General features: G+C 40.2%; 1 protein-coding gene across 3 annotated transcripts in view; it reads right to left on the minus strand.

The window, feature by feature from the left end:
• Nucleotides 1–2,907: 2,907 nt before the first annotated feature.
• CDH6 (cadherin 6) overlaps nt 2,908–15,689 on the minus strand; it is a 102,292-nt gene continuing 89,510 nt past the window's right edge. Inside the window, exons 9-13 of one of the 3 annotated variants that reach the window (XR_013773591.1) lie at nt 14,624–14,745; nt 13,711–13,828; nt 13,372–13,623; nt 7,271–10,067; nt 2,908–7,029 (exon numbers count right to left, since the gene is read on the minus strand). Coding sequence is in view for 2 of the 3 variants with exons in the window: in XM_079300318.1 (XP_079156444.1) it covers nt 9,577–10,067; nt 13,372–13,623; nt 13,711–13,828; nt 14,624–14,745 (983 nt within the window). In the remaining variant the exon portion in view is untranslated. Of the gene's footprint in view, nt 10,068–13,371; nt 13,624–13,710; nt 13,829–14,623; nt 14,746–15,689 lie in introns of those variants that run through there. The other 2 variants (XM_079300318.1, XM_079300319.1) reach the window with 2 other exon arrangements.

The raw sequence follows: 15,689 nt of genomic DNA on the forward strand, positions 1-15,689 counted from the left end.
CTGTATTTAGGAGATTCTTAGTTTTTAGGGTTTTTCTGTTTGATTGGGGGAGGGGGAGTGTAGGCTTGAGGTTTTCTTTTTGGTTTTATATTTTTGTTTATTTGTTTCCTTTTTCCTTCTGTAAAGGAGGAACAGCCCCAGAGTTTTTTAGAATTTTCAGATTAGCATGTCCCCTTGCATACAGTCTTCCTGACTCTGCTCTCTTGATCACTTTGTTTCTCTTGCTTAAATAAATGATAAGGTCCTATCAGGCCATGAGTGTCTCCACAACTAATAAAAATATAAATGGTTTTGTGCACTCTGTGGTTTACCAAGGTCAAAAAATGTGTAATGAGTATTTGAGCAATTAGAAATACTGAGTGACTGAGGACTTCTGATGATGTTCATGTTTGCTTCTGTGTGAGGAATAAGGGAAGTGGAATCAGCCTTTCTGATTGGAGGGACAGAGGTGCTTGAGGATCTGATGTGGAGATAGGCAGCTGCTGAAAAACTCTTAATTGTAGCAATCAGTTTGGAGAAAAATGCAGAGAGGGGGTATTTACTAATAACTGTACTGCAATCAGGGAAAGATGTACTAGTGTTGGTAAGAAAGAGGAAAAGCTTCAAAGATTTTGGATAAGAATGTGTTGGGATTATTTTTTAAATTTGTGTGTAATCCAACAACTTCAAATTTCAATTACAGCATTGGAAGGAATGTTATATGAGAGTAAGTTTGGAAGAATCAACACTGAATTTACTTGGCTGCTCATTTAAGTGATCATTCCTGCAATTTTTATGCAAGGATTATTGCATCTTAAATGTTTGAGCTTTTCTTTGGCTCTCTTGTTCGAGCTGTCCTTGAAATTCATAGAATCACAGAATAGCTTGGATTGGAAGGGATCTTAAAGATAATCTAGTTCCATCCCCCTTGCCATGGGCAGGGGAACATCTTCCACTAGACACAGTTCTCAGAGCTCCATTCAGCCTGGCCTTGAACACTTTCAGGAATGGGGCACCACAGCTTCTCTGGGACACCTGTGCCAGTGCCTCACCCCCTTAACAGTAAATAATGTCTTCCTAACATCTAACCTAAACCTGTTTTCTTCAGTTTGAAGCCATTTCCCCTTGTCCTGTCACCACCTCCTCATGCCAAATTCTATCTTTCTTGTCCCTCCAGCTCCCTTAGGTACTGGAAAGTAGCAATTAAATCTTCTCTGCTCCAGGCTGAACAATTCCAATTTTCTCAGCCTTTCCTCTCAGGAGAGGAAGTCCATGCCCCTGGTCATCTTGGTGTCCCTTCTCTGAACTCACTCCAACAGGTCTACATCCTTCCTTTGATGGGGATCCCAGAGCTGCATGCAGCACTCCATGTGGGGTGTCACAAGAGAGGCAGAGAAGGAGACAAATACCACAAGAACTTTAAAGAAGTAATTGGCTTTAATGGCTTGTCTGGCTGACTTATCAATGTGATGACTTTGGTAGTATTAATGAAAGATGAATATTTGCAGGGGATTGTTGTTGGTGTGTTGCTTGTTGTGGAAGGAGTAATTTTACATAGATAAACCTAGTAAATTAGTGTTGGAAAACCAAATACATTTTTATGGCTGAAATGCTCCTTTAGTTGAATTTTCTTTATGACTGAAGTGCTCTTTGATAAAGTAAATCAAATAAGAAGACAAGAAATAGGACAGATTCCTCTATCAGGTAAATAAAAGTGGTTCTGCACATGTGGAGGGTTGCAGAGTCTGTCCCACCTTTCAGTATGTGGACAACCAGGATGCCTTCTGCTGCTACAGCCATTATTTAGAAGATGAAAAGCCCAAGCTGAAGTTTTGTGAGTCCTGCAGGGCTTCTATGATGCACAAAGTAACAGAGCTGAGAGATGGAGTCCCTGCAGCCACTCTCAGGTGCTTGCACCTGTGTGTCTGTCTGTCTGTGTTTCTGTGTGTCTGTGTGTCTGTCTGCCTGTCTGTCTGTCTGAGTGCCCCTGCTGAAGGGTGTGGGTGAGCAGCAGATGCACCCTCCTGCACAGTGCCATGCTCAGTTTCCCTGGCTTGGTGTTCAGATAATGTGGTAAATAAAAACTGTAGACTTCTGTATTGACATCCTTGTGATCCCCCACTGTTTTTGAAAGCTGGAGGTTTTTACAGAGGTTTTCTTCTAGAGGTCCACCACAGATTGCAGGTGGATATTTGGGCTAATTTCTCATCAGTTGCAGAACTTAGTCCTTTCATAAACCCCATGTGGGTTTCAGTGCTAAACTGTTTGGCTTTGTGCTTCATTTTAATGCTTTTAATGAAGTACTACTTTGCTGTGACCTTTCCCACTCTTTTCTTTGTCCTTGTCCTTTAAATATGATGGAATTTCTGGAGATATAGACAGCTCTTTTACGAAGGGAGTATTAAAATGAAGAATTTTCTCTGGAGGTTGTTCTTATGTAAAAATATACTGCAAATGACATTTGGACTCTCCATAAGTGCAATGAGACTAATTTTTTTTTTTAAATGTCATATGATGAAAGACAAATAACTGAATGGTGCTATTATAAATTATGTGATCTTTATATGCTTAAATAAAGGCATTCTGCTTGCCTTACCTTGACAAGGCTTCTGCAGCCTGCCTGGCAAGCCTTGCCTAGTCAAAATTAGGCTTGTGATCACAGACTAATATCCTCCTTGTAGTAAGCATCACTAAATGATGCCTTCTGGAATTACACCACTCTTGGGAGGCCTCAATGATCACAGAATGGTGATCCTGCTGCTTTTATAGCATGGTACAAGCCAGACACTTAAGAATGGAATTTCAAAGACTGAGTCAATTTAGCCCTTTGTCTTATCATGATTGATGAATCTTTCCAAAGGTTTATCTTTATGATAGTGTTGTAAATACATAACATAGATTGAGAGAATTAGGAAAAAAAAAAACAAGTTAGAAAAAACAATTTATTAAGTAATATCATATAAATAACTTGTTACAAAAATCAATTTGCAAAAAGGCAAATTCACTCTGTCTGTGAGAAATTGTTGTTCAAATTGGTTTCTCATCAAATCCTTAAATTTCATTTCCCCCTGCCCCCCAACCCCAAAAACAGAAGCCAGTACAGTGAACAGGAAATATCAGGGAGAGAGTGCACACCTTCCATCTGACAAAAACAAATTGCCCATCCACGCTGAGGAAAAGATTCCAGCATGGGTCCCTTTGCAACACAGGGAAGTTCTAGGTGAAAACCTCTTGGGTGACAAAACTGCCACTCACAAATGTCCCTCCCTGCTGAGCAATGACCAGATCCACCCATTGCTGAGGCCCCCTTGGCACAACCAGAGGATGACATCATGAGAGACTGTGAGGCTGGAGCATGCCAGCAAGTAAATCTTCTCACGTGGAGGCATCATTTTCAATTTATGTTTGGAAGTATTTTTAATTAAAAAAAAAAAAAAATCAATACCAAAAAGCATTTATTTTAAAGGCTTTAAAAAAACCACAAATCGCAATAGGAATTAGCCAGATTGATTTCGCTCTGTAACACAGTTAAGATGCACATAGCATTTATTATAAGGCCTTTCTTTTAAGTTTAATTTTTTCAAAGCAATGAAAGTAATCACAGAATTAAAACAGTACAGTGATTCTGAAGAGTCTTTTGTGTCAAAATCCAGAACAATTTTGCAGTGTTCCTTCTTTGCTGTGTTCACCTGAATGCTTAATAGTTCTATAAGTTTGTAACTTTAATAAACACTAAAGTAATAGATCATAGAAAACTAAAAGCTTATAGAAAGTGTCTCCAAGTATATTTACATAAATAGTGCAGTCTCATAGGAAAAGTTAAAAGCTCATGGGAATGGAAAGAATTGCTGGATTTATTCCTTGTTTGTCAAATCAACATCGTGGTAGGAGAAATTTAAATATAGCAGCTCCTTTTATTTTTTTTTTTTTTTTAATTTTTTTTATTTATTTATTTTTAAAGAAAGCAAAGGATACATGAAGAAAAAAGGGTAAGGGCAGGTTCTGTAAGAACTCCTTTGAAATCCAGCAACTCTACACACAAGATGGTAGCTTTGTGGCTTTTTAGTGCCATGGGCCTGCCTTGCATATGACTGACTACCTGCCCTCATCCCCACACAATTCCACCTCCTGTTCTTCTTCCTGAAATACTCAGTTCTCTGACACTTGTACTTCTTTTAACCCTAGCTTTTGGATACCTACCACTGAATTTTATGAACTGTGCAGGAAACTGTTTTAGTGTATGACAAACACAAGTCTGGGCTCAAAAGTGTAATATTGCAAAACGATGGGCAGGATGAAGATTGTTGCTGCTGGCTTAAATAAAACTGCTGAGGGCAGAGACTGGTATTAAAGCATTGTGTTAGAGTTCTGTGTTTTTCTCCTTCTGGAGCAAGGCAGGAGTCTGTCGACATGAAATATGCTTTTGTTCCTCTTTAAGTACAGAACCAATCTCTGAGAAAAGAACTCTTGCTAAAGGCTGAACTGAAAGCAAAAGATATTGTGGCTTTGACATTTATTGGATGAGGCTGCTGTTTCACAGGTGTAGATGGGTTGGAAAAATCCTGCCTTTCACAGTTTATGACACAATTCATACTCACTGAAACAGCATAATGACTTTAACTTTGTCAGTTCTCATTTGATGAGGAAGCTCAGACTGCAGGGTTAATTGAAATGCAGATGGGCAGGGGATGGTAGCATCCATTTGGGACAATGGCTTCTGAAACGCTTCAATACTACTCACAGCCAAAGGAAACATGGAGAGACCTCTCTAACAGGTGGTGGCAGGTAGAGCTAACACAGGGGTGGTTGCAGAGTTACCTGCGCTGACAGAACCACTGTCAGGAATTCACCCTGCAGGAGACCAACAAGATAGCTCTGCTGCAGAAATTTAACATGTGCCTTTCCAAGAGATCTACATGGAAATGGCCTGAATTTAAGTTGCCTGGTTTAAAAAAGAGGTCTTTCTCCCTGTCCATGCAGATGTCCCTCTGGTGTGTCAGTAAATCTGAAAGCATTAGGAGTCCACTGCTGGATCTGCTCAACATGGATAATTCTGGTTTTGAAACTGTCCATGTGTAGATACACATTTCTAAAGCCATTTCTCTCTGCTATACTTCTCTATGACTTCTGGTTTTGTATGGTACTGCAGATGTTAATTTTATTTTTGTGGGATAATTTTTTTTGTTTTCATAACAGAGAAATGGAAAAGTTGTAACTTGTAATCTAGACTGCTATTTCCTAAAGTGGATTATTTGAAGGTTGCCTCTTCCATTCACATTTAACGGTGAAGAAACACCTGTCCATAGAATGAAGTAAGACCAGAAGAATATATCTGTTTCTTAGGAAAAAATTTAGAAAATATTTCTGTTGGTACAGGTGACATGTTTTTCTACTACCTACCTTTTCCAGCACTTTTTTAACAGAAATAACTGAAAAATACAGACAATTTGATTTTCTCATGGTTAGACACAGCTCTATCTATGTCAGGTTTGGGAACACATCTCAGTCCTGTGATAGTGCTGGTAGAGCCTTGTGCAGAGCTCTCTGCAAATCTTTGCCTCAGCTCTTTTCCAAGCACTTGCCTGCACAGAGAGATGTCCTGGCACAGCTGCACTGGGGACATGGGCTGCCCTGCCTCCCCACACTGGTGCTGCTGTGGGACAGAACTGGGATTAACCTGAAGTAATTCTCCTGGGTTAAAAAAACCCAACCAAACAAACCAGCAAACACAAAACAAAAACAACTCCCCACCACCAGTTTTCTGGGGTAAAGTGACTCTCTTGGGAGTTGAGATGAAGTAGTTACTAAAGAAACCTTATTCTCATTCAAGTGCAGAGAAGTTATTTTCTGCAGTAACATGGCTGGAATATACTCCAAGTTCCCTGCTTCCTGTTGACTCCACTGAATTCCTTGGCATCTTTTCATAGGTTCCTGTTGTTAGGTCAGATGCTTTTTTCAAATTAAAAGCCTACTGCATTTTTATCTCTCTACCTGCCTTAGATAAACTGCTTAATAATATTTCTTCTTCTAAAATAGGTGTGGTTGTAAGAAGAGCAGGCTTAAAACAGCCTTGAAAACCACTTCATAGCTCATAGTCCAACAACTGGTTATCTACAAATGACAATTGTAGCACTGTGTGAAAGCTTTGTTAAATACTCATTTCTATCATCTAGCACACCACCATGCAACAAAGTGCAAAGAAATACTACTGCAAAGGTTTGTATTCACTGCAATATGGCACTTTCAATATTTAGAATGCAGTACTGATTTTATAAATTGCACTTTGTGGTACTGCCAAGCAAGAAGAAAAGAAAGAATTGAACTCTCCTTGCTGTGTGAGAGATGCTAAATCTGTTTCATTTGCAGGAAAGAAATAGACCTTAAAACCTAGATGCATAAATAATAATTTGGATGCAAGTTTGCCTCAAATTTTCTTATAAGAATGCATTTGATATTCAGGCACCATATTTGTGGTGACATAACATAATTTTATATATATATAATATATTTACATAACAGACACGAGTAGCAACTCTCTATTATTTACTGTGTCACTCAATGGACAAGATAAAACCAACTTTGAATTAAAAGGAATAAAACCTCAAACCAACTCAAAAGTTGCGCTTGGACTGCTACTAACAATCACTAAATCAGACAAAATCACTGTACAAACATAGGAAAATAGTTACAAGGAGTTCACTGATCCTCCTGCCTCGTTATCCCACCCAAGAAGTGATTAATGCAGGCTGATTTCCAGGGTGGCCCAGCCCCTTCAGGGCAACAGGGCTCTCTTCAGCCAAGCACCATCCACTCCCTCCTCCCAGTGAGCTGGAGGTGGCTTGCAGGGCTGAACACCTGTGTGGCTTCCCAGCCACATCTGGATCCCCTCCACACACCAGCCTGCTTCCTTGAGCCTTAAGGAAGGGAAGGGACAGCTCACTGGCTCACTTGGGGCATCCAGCTGCATTCTGAGCTTGGGGTATTGGCTGGAGGCACCCCCAGAGTGAGGGGTGAGAGAGGGAAGTGTCAGGAAGCTGCTGGGGAGAGCCCCTGTAGGGATGTGCTGGCCCCACTGACTGTGTGAGGGCAGCAGCCTGAAGGGAGGCACCTGCAGCAGGTGGTGCTGAGCAGCTGCTGCTCCTGCACATATCCAAAATCCAGATGGTCTCTCCTGTCTGCCAGGGCCAGCTTTTGGACAGATTGCTTCCCAGAAGTTCCACTTTCAAGGAAGCCATAGAAGGAAGAGCCAGGCTTTTAGCATCTTAAATTATTTAGGGGCCCTGAAGACTACATAATAAGGCTCTGGCCGTGCCATTGCCATTATGATGGGTGCAACAGCTAAGTGATGGAATTTGGAACCACACTCTGTTGGACTTAAACACTCTGAGACGCCTTCCCCAGGCAGGCTGGGGGCTCTGGATCCCTGGAAACTCTGGGCTCTTCTTCTCTGAAAGCATCCAATCTATAGTGCTGGGCATCTGCCCTACACCTACAGATCTGCAGTGCTCAACGAGTCCTTCCCTGCCCAGCCAGGGCTGCACCATGGCTGGCTCATCCTCTGCCCCCTGTCCACAAAACCTAAATTTTTTCATAGTAAAAGTCTAATACTTGGGACTCTTACTGCTCTCTTTAACTCAAAAAGAGTAATGAATTCTACAGATTAATTTTTAATTGCTTTTAGTTTTCTGTTTATTTTTTTTTTTCTCATCTCACTTTATTTCTGGAGTAAATTGGAGCTGTTTAATTTTCAAAATGATTCACTTAAAATTCAGAGGAGGAAAATAGATCTAATCCTGTAATTCTGTTTCATGAAATAAATGAGAATAGTTGCATCTGAGGTATTTTAAAAATAGCAATTTGTTCTTTCCTTGGCACAGTGCCATGGGCTGGTTCCCTACTTTGGGACACAGGGCAGCATTTAACTCCTGGAATTAGATGTGCCCCATGGCAGCCCCTTAGGGTTTTCTCCAGAGAGCCTCTCCTAGATGGCTGGATTTGAAGAGCAGCCACTACATCTTTCAAAAACCAGCTGAAGTACTGAGTGGTGTGTAAGCTATAAAGAAAACTGTTTTGGCCCAAGATTATGGCAACTTCCTCCACCCCACACCTGGACAAAAATTACTTAGCTTGGCAAAGCAGATAAATACACACAGAGAAACTTGTAGTTAAAAGTTTACCTTTTGGTCATGTCTTTAACAACCCTAGCTGAGTAGTTAATTTTTAAAAAAAAATGAGTTATAATTACAAACCCCCCTTTCAGGCCACTGGAATGACCATTAATTTTCACTTATTCATTTAGGGCTTGAGTCAGGAAGAAAAAGAAAGGAAACAACTATCCAAAAGCATGAAAACGTACTCCTGGTAGAATGCCAGTGTTTTCCATTTCTAAAGTATTTTCCAAATGTCTTCCATAGTTCTTGCAACATCCTGATGAGGTAGGCATTATTTCCACATTTTACAGATAGCAAAACTGGGCAGACAGTCAGTCAGGAATCCACTCTGGAGACATCCAGGCAGAGAAGGTCAGGACAAAAAAAGCACTTTCCTCCTCTGGAGTTGCTCCTTTTGCCCCAGAGGATGGCAGTCACCTTGAGGTCACTCCTCCCCACCTGCACATGAGAACAGGCAGGAGCAGCTGGACATGAACATCCTGACTCCAACGAGCCCAGGACAGTCACCATCACTGGACTGATGTGCAGATGGAGGCTGACTGAGGAAGTCCAAAAAATGAAAGCACAGTTATGATCTGTTCCTTCCTCCAGGTCATGACCTAATCTGGAGCTGGATTTGATGCCTTTCCCTGTATCGCAAAGCGAGCCTGGGTTAGAACGGGGAAACCATCTAAGAATTAGATATTGGGGTACTGACCACACACACGTGCACACACACATCTCTCCAGCAATGCTAGGTCCAAAGAATATATACAGAGCAGTCAATGAACTATATATATGTGTGTGTTAGTATGATTCAGTGCAATGGGGCAATGGTGAGTTCTAGAGATACGCTCAGGTTTAAATGACCATTAAGCCTCTCTACCCTCCTCATGAGTAAAATGCATGTTTGATGTTCTTTTCTCAGCTTACTCTACTTGTATAATAAACCTTCATTCCATCACCACTACTTTTGACTATAATACATAGGGTAAACTAGGATACCTCATTACATTGGGATGTGCAATACACAATCGACAGAGCAGTTGTCTGAGCTGAATAGTCTGAATACAAGTAAAAAGCAAGTGAGGTTAAATAGTAATATACTCCAATTTACAATATAAGCAGAACAACTAAAAATATTGCTCCCCATCTGATCCTTTTTTCCCCCTCCACTACTGCTGTGCCTGTAAGATTGGTAAACTGGATGCACTCAAAAAATAAGAATTTTGCCTCTTGGAAGCTCAGAAAATGATACCAGAGAAAGTTTTCTGATGGCTAACCCACACAGACTGCAGTCATTAGACAATTCAAATGGGTAGAACAGAGAACCCTTTCAGCTGTGGAGAAACAGAAAAAAATAGCCACTTCACATATCCCAATTCTCTTTCTGGGAATGAGGAAGAGAAAAAAGAGAGAGAAAAAAAAAAAAAAAGAGGACAACATATTAAGAGTCTTTGTCACTGTCCATTGGGCCATACATATCTGCCAGCTTTTTAAACCGCGGTCCCCAGTCACTGAGGTAATCGTAGTCCTGGTCTCCGTCAGTGGTCACCGACTCCAGGGAGCTCAGGGACTCGGCCACGGAGCCATTACCTTCGTAGGCGTAGGTTGCTAACGAGTCATACGGGGGTGCTGCTGGGTCTGTGTCGTTTTCCTTTAACCTTTGGTTAATGAAATCTCTGACATCCGTGTTGTCCCGCGCTGTTGCAGTCCTCCGCGGCATGAAAAGTGTTTCTGGCACAATGTCCCTGCGTAGTTTGTTGTCATCTATGGCTTCGGGATTCCTCAGCGTGCCGATATCAAACGCCTGGGTGTCTTCCTCTCCACCACCCTCATCGTTGTAACTGACGATGTTGTCTCTGATGTCCTCTTTGGAAATTATCAAAGGCTCTTTTTTCCGCTGCCGCCTCAGCGCTGCAAACAGCACCACGGTAACTGCAAACAAAAACAACAGCGAAAGAGAAAGGGAAAGAAGGTTAATCCCAACTCCATTGAAGCCCAGAAGAAATGCAGCGCCTCTGCTTAAGTTTGAAGTTTGAGTGGATGTTTTGAAAAACTGAAAATGAGCACATCAGATTTTCCGGCTACGCTTGCTCTGCCTGTGAGTTCCCTGGGAGATGAAATGGCATGGATACACAGAAGAAAGGAGATGTCAAGCTTGCAGGAAGCCAAGCAGAGTGACTTTTTGCTGGCAGGCACTTCGTTACCTAGAGCCATATACTAATTTTGTCATCTTGAGAGCAGAAGTAGTTTCATGAGAAGGAAGGAAGAAACACTTTCTCCAGAATAAGTAACATCAGATGGTATTTATGTAGAACCCCTCGGACAATATGGAACTTCTGCTTTGGACAAGGACACTATCTTCTGACCTTAGCAAAGCTGAGTTTCAAGATAAGCAAATCTATTCTCCTCTGGGAAAAAAACTTGGAATATGGAGTGGATTTTCAGCCAGCACAAAGTCTGGGTTTTATTAACTTTCCTGGAATGATTTCACAATGTACATCACCTTGAAAAGTACACAAATTAAATAATGGACTGGTGAGATATAATAAAGGTACTTTTTAATCTGACAAAGGCAGATTTCTAGAATATTTTTTTTTCCTTCATTTTAAAGTGTGTGTTTGCATGCACATATTTTTCATTTATGGGAGGGAAGGAATGCCTTCCATGATCCTGAAGCAAATTTTAATACTTTTACTCAGTAACGATTTTCAGTAGTGATGGAGAAGTGGACAGAGAGCATGGAAAGGGATATGGTCAACACTTTCCTATAGAAGCCAGTTTCAGATTTCTTAGCTAAATTCTACATTAAGATGTTAATGGCTGAATATTGGCAAATGAATAGTAGCAAGGAGCAGGGATGTATTTCTGCTTTCAGTGTTGCTTTAGTAGTCTGAGGTCTGCAGTGTCCAGCATTCCAGCTTTGCTGTGCAAACTCAAAGGAAGGACACATCTTGCTGTCTTTACAGTTTTTTCATAGCAAAGCAAAGCAGAGCAAAGCAGAAATGCCTAAAGTCATTAATGTGAGATGATAAGGTGGATTGCAATGATTCTTCATGTCAGCTTCACATCTAAAATGGCATGAGTCAAGCACAGTAACTTTTAAATTTTTTTTTTTCCAGTCCTTTCCTCAGTTGTAACCTTTTAAGGTCAACATCAAGGACTAAGGGTCCCCAACCCAAAACTTTATTCTATTGAACCTTATAATTCTTAGTTTCCTTTGACAGACAAATTCTGGTTTGGTTTTTTTTTTTGGTTTTTTTTTTTTTTTTTTTTTTGTTTTTTTTTTGGTCAGGGGAGGTGGTTGTTTTTTGCTTATTTTTGCTTGTTTGTTGTTTTTTAAATTTGATTGGTTGTTTTTGTTTGAGTTTCCCTGCAGGATTTCTTAGAGGAAAATATTGTCTGCAGGTGTGCCTGAGCATCTTGTAGATTGACCATGGAAGGTCACCAAAAGGACAGGATAAGGTAGGAAAATGCTGTGTCTTACCACAGGAATACTGTGAACATCTGTCAATATGAGTTGAAAGGAAATGGTGGTAAATTTGAAGGATTAAGAGAGTGGCTCAGGTTGCATTAGGATCTCAGCCTAATGATGAGCATTTACTTATGGTGCCACAGAAGGGTCCTAGTTTGAGTGATGCCTCTTCATGCTGCTGTGCAAAAATGCAGTTAGAGAGAATTGTCTTCCTCAAGAGCAACAGCTGTGGCACTGTGTGAAGGACTGGTGAAAGGTGTGTATGAAACAGGAGAGATGGCTGGAGAACGTTTTGGAGAGCTTGAAAAGCACAATGTCAATTTGAAATGGACTTCTGGAACAATGACAGTAGAATGGTCTGAGAAAGCATAGAAATGACAGATTTCACATCAAAGAATTGCTGAAGTATCTCCTTACAAAAACAGAGTTTCACAGAACATGCAAGGATGAGACTTCAATAAATACATCACGTCTGATATGTGGATTTTACTGCTTTGTGCTGAACTTGAAGGATAAAGAGCCCATCATAAGCTATGTGTTGAAGTACATCTCCTTTATTTGCATGTCTGTGTTCAGCAGTATCTGAAACCTCCTGATAAGATGCTAAACTTATTCAAACTGCATATAAACCTAACAATTTACAGCCACTTTTTGTTGCTGCTAAACTTTGAGTTGTGGTTCAGGTCTGCCCAGAGTATTGTTTTTCACTCAGTAGTGGCTGCACATTCAAACCCTGCAACCAACCTGAAAATAGAAAATTATATAGCTGAGTTAATTGAAAATCTGCTTATGGTGCATGGTGGCATGAGCAGTAATTGACATAAAGTGCTGCTTAGCACACAGAATCAATTATTTTCGATTGACATAAAACAGGAAATCGTTTAATGTCAGATTGATATTAATGAGCGCAGTTGTACTAACAAGTGCAAGACTACCAGCAGCATTACATTACTTTTTCTGGTAAGGAACTTAATACAAAGTGAGCTCAGCCCTTAGGGGCAATGACACCATGTTTTGAAAAATGAATTTTATGGTGAGTTAAAGATCAGATTGTTATTGTGGGAATCTTTTCTGAAAAAGGGATGGAGCTTATTTGAGCAAGCCATGACTATATTGTTAGAGTCTGAGAACCACAACCTCATCTTCGACTCATTACTGGAGAGGGAAATTTTGTTAAAAGTAAAGATCAGGACTATTCTGCAGCAGTGATAGGTATGTCCAAGGAAGATAGTATGGTAAAAAGAAGTAGAATCATGAAGGAAACATTTTCTCCCCTGCCTGACCCTACTGCTGTAAAATTGGTCTGACTCCCTTCTTTTCTCCCAACATCCTAATAACATCCCCTATGTTGTATTTTACAGTTGTTCCCAAATAAACAAGTACAGATAATGGCCGAGTGACCAACTGAACCTGTTTGCAGTACAAGAGGTGTGGAACCTGACAGGTATGGGAGAGATGTTGCAAGCTTTCCTTATTTATAAATATATAAATAAAAGTTGACCACCTGTAAGTGCCATAGCCAGAGCTCTGCACATCCTCTACACTCAGGATCCAACCTCTTTCTAATCACAGGTGGCTGAAATGGAGGACCCTGCAGCCTTTGAGAGTCCCTCAGTATCATTCAGCATCCTTTTCCAACAGAGAAAAAGCACTGAGACTGGTTCCTCCTCAGTTTAGAAATGGGAAGTTAATTCTTCAAAACCAAGTTATCTGCCCTCTTTCTATAATTGACAGAAAGGGATGGACACCTGCATAGCTACTTACCAAGTAATATAATGATGCAGAGAAGAATGGCAATAAGAGCCCCAGTGCTGAGACCAGTAGGATGAATCAAGGCTTCTGCATTACAGGACAGCATCTTTCCTCGATGGTCACAAGCACACACTCGAATAGTCACAGTTTCAGTGCTGCTCTGGATGGGGTAATCATTGTCTGATATTACCACTGGCAAGAAGTAGGTACTTGTTTCATGCCGGTTATATCTGGTTTTTCGAGTAAAAATCCCCGCTGTGTTGTCTGGAAACACAAAGCATGCATTAAATCTTCATCTGAAGACTGAAAGCAAGGATAAAATAATAAAGAAAAGTCTTCCTAGAAATTCACCTCTGTTGTCCTGTAGTGTAAAGTTTGAGCTGCCGGCTGCCTCGGGAGCTAAGGAGAATGAAAACTGATGTCCATTGTAAGAGTCATCTTTATCAACAGCACTTAATGTTTGTATCAGCTGAAACAATAAGAACAAAATTATCTCCTAAGTCAGTGAACTTTATGTTTATTTATGTACTCTAAAAAAACTGTGAAAAGCAATCTTTTGTATTAATTTTTTTCTGCTGCTTCAAGGCAGATGATGTTGCTATGGTGAGCTTAAGAAAAGTCATCCACATGCTGCTGATGCTGTTTAAGGGTCACTATACTATTATATCCTATACCATCAGGGAGCAACATAATGAATTTGAAAGTTGGCAGGAAAATCACGTTGATTTCACCAGAAGGCTTGGGTTAATGCCACTGCAGATGGGTAGCAAACCTTTGCATGTGACAAGGAATAGAGATGAAAGGTGAGACAGTCCAAGCTGCATTCATATTTATCTACCCCAATCTCATGTCACAAAAATTAATTGGCTGTATCTTCCAAAGCATCAGCAACTTTGAACTACCTCACAACAGGAATGGTAGACTGAAAGTCATCTAGCAGGATATAGTTGTATCACAGAAAGGACCTGTAACATTTACAGACATGAAATTGTTTTTGAAGGAAAGAGTGGAGGTGCCTAAATAAAGCAAAGGATGAAAGAATGAAAATGAATCAGGGGTAACAAGGTGCAGTACAGAACATTCAAAAACATACCGTCGTGTCAGATGGAAGAATACTGAGTGAAATCAGATACTGTGCAGCCACTGTTTAATTTTGCAATTAAGTTTGATGCAATGCAAAGTACACTGCTTGATGAGGTAATGCAAGAGTAGTAGCAAAACTCATTTAATTTGGAATATTTTGTTATGTGAGCAGACAACACACCTGTTCTGCCTTTGCGTTTTCACAGACGAAGGTCTCGTAAAACATGGCGAACTCTGGAGCGTTGTCATTTACATCCAAAACTTTAATGAACACTGGGACACGGCTGCTTTGCTTTGGGTTGTCTGAAATGACAAAATCAGAAGGGAGATTTTATTTAGTCCAGTCACTGATCAATGCAGTGGAATAAAAGGACAGACTTCGAGGCTCATTGCCTTAATTTTTCTCACTCAGAGCACTTCACTTACTTTCTGTTGATTTCTGGTGAATGTAGTACCATCAGTCTAATTCTGTGTAAACTATGGTATTAAGACGGAGTAGGAGTCCAGGATTTACAAATTCATCAGTCCAATTTGATTATGAATGTATGTGTGATATACGTAAATATAATATTGGAACTCAATTAAATACATTTATTAGCCTGGCAGATATTATTTGGTGGCAGTGAATGTATTCCCTTCCTTAGCTGTCTAACAGGAAGAGTCATGAGGATGAGGCTGAGTGGGTTTTTTCTTCTTCACTTGTTAAATATAATATTCTGTGCCCTACAAATCTTGTGGCCCAGTTCCTTAAGCTACCATGATTATCATTATTTTACAGAAATAGTAACTGCAGCTGTGATCACAGATGCTTTCTAACCTGTTGTGAATTGTTTTGTCTGATGTTCTAGATTAAATACTGAAGTGTATAAGCTGATAAACATAAACACTAAATAGAACATCAGACCCCCTCATGCTAACAATCTTTTTCTTTTTTTCTGTAAGGGCTACATAATGCCAAAAGATGGAAATTAACAAAGATATTCCTAAGCATATAATAATAATGAAAATACTGTCATCTTTCTGCATAAAAAACCAAACAAACATCTGGAAGTGCAGCATACCATATAGACCATTCCTTTTCCTCTTGGGAGGAGGCAGACTTTGGTCAAAATGATACACAGAATAAGGAAGAAAAGCAGTTGCAGTAACCTTGCCTAGAGCCATGCACAGTGAAATAGGCAAGATTCTGAGGCAAAAAGTCACACCATAACAACCACTGGCTACTAAAATGTACAAGATCTGGTCCC

The sequence above is a fragment of the Erithacus rubecula genome (assembly GCF_903797595.1).
Source record: "Erithacus rubecula genome assembly, chromosome: 3".
NCBI lineage: Eukaryota > Metazoa > Chordata > Aves > Passeriformes > Muscicapidae > Erithacus > Erithacus rubecula.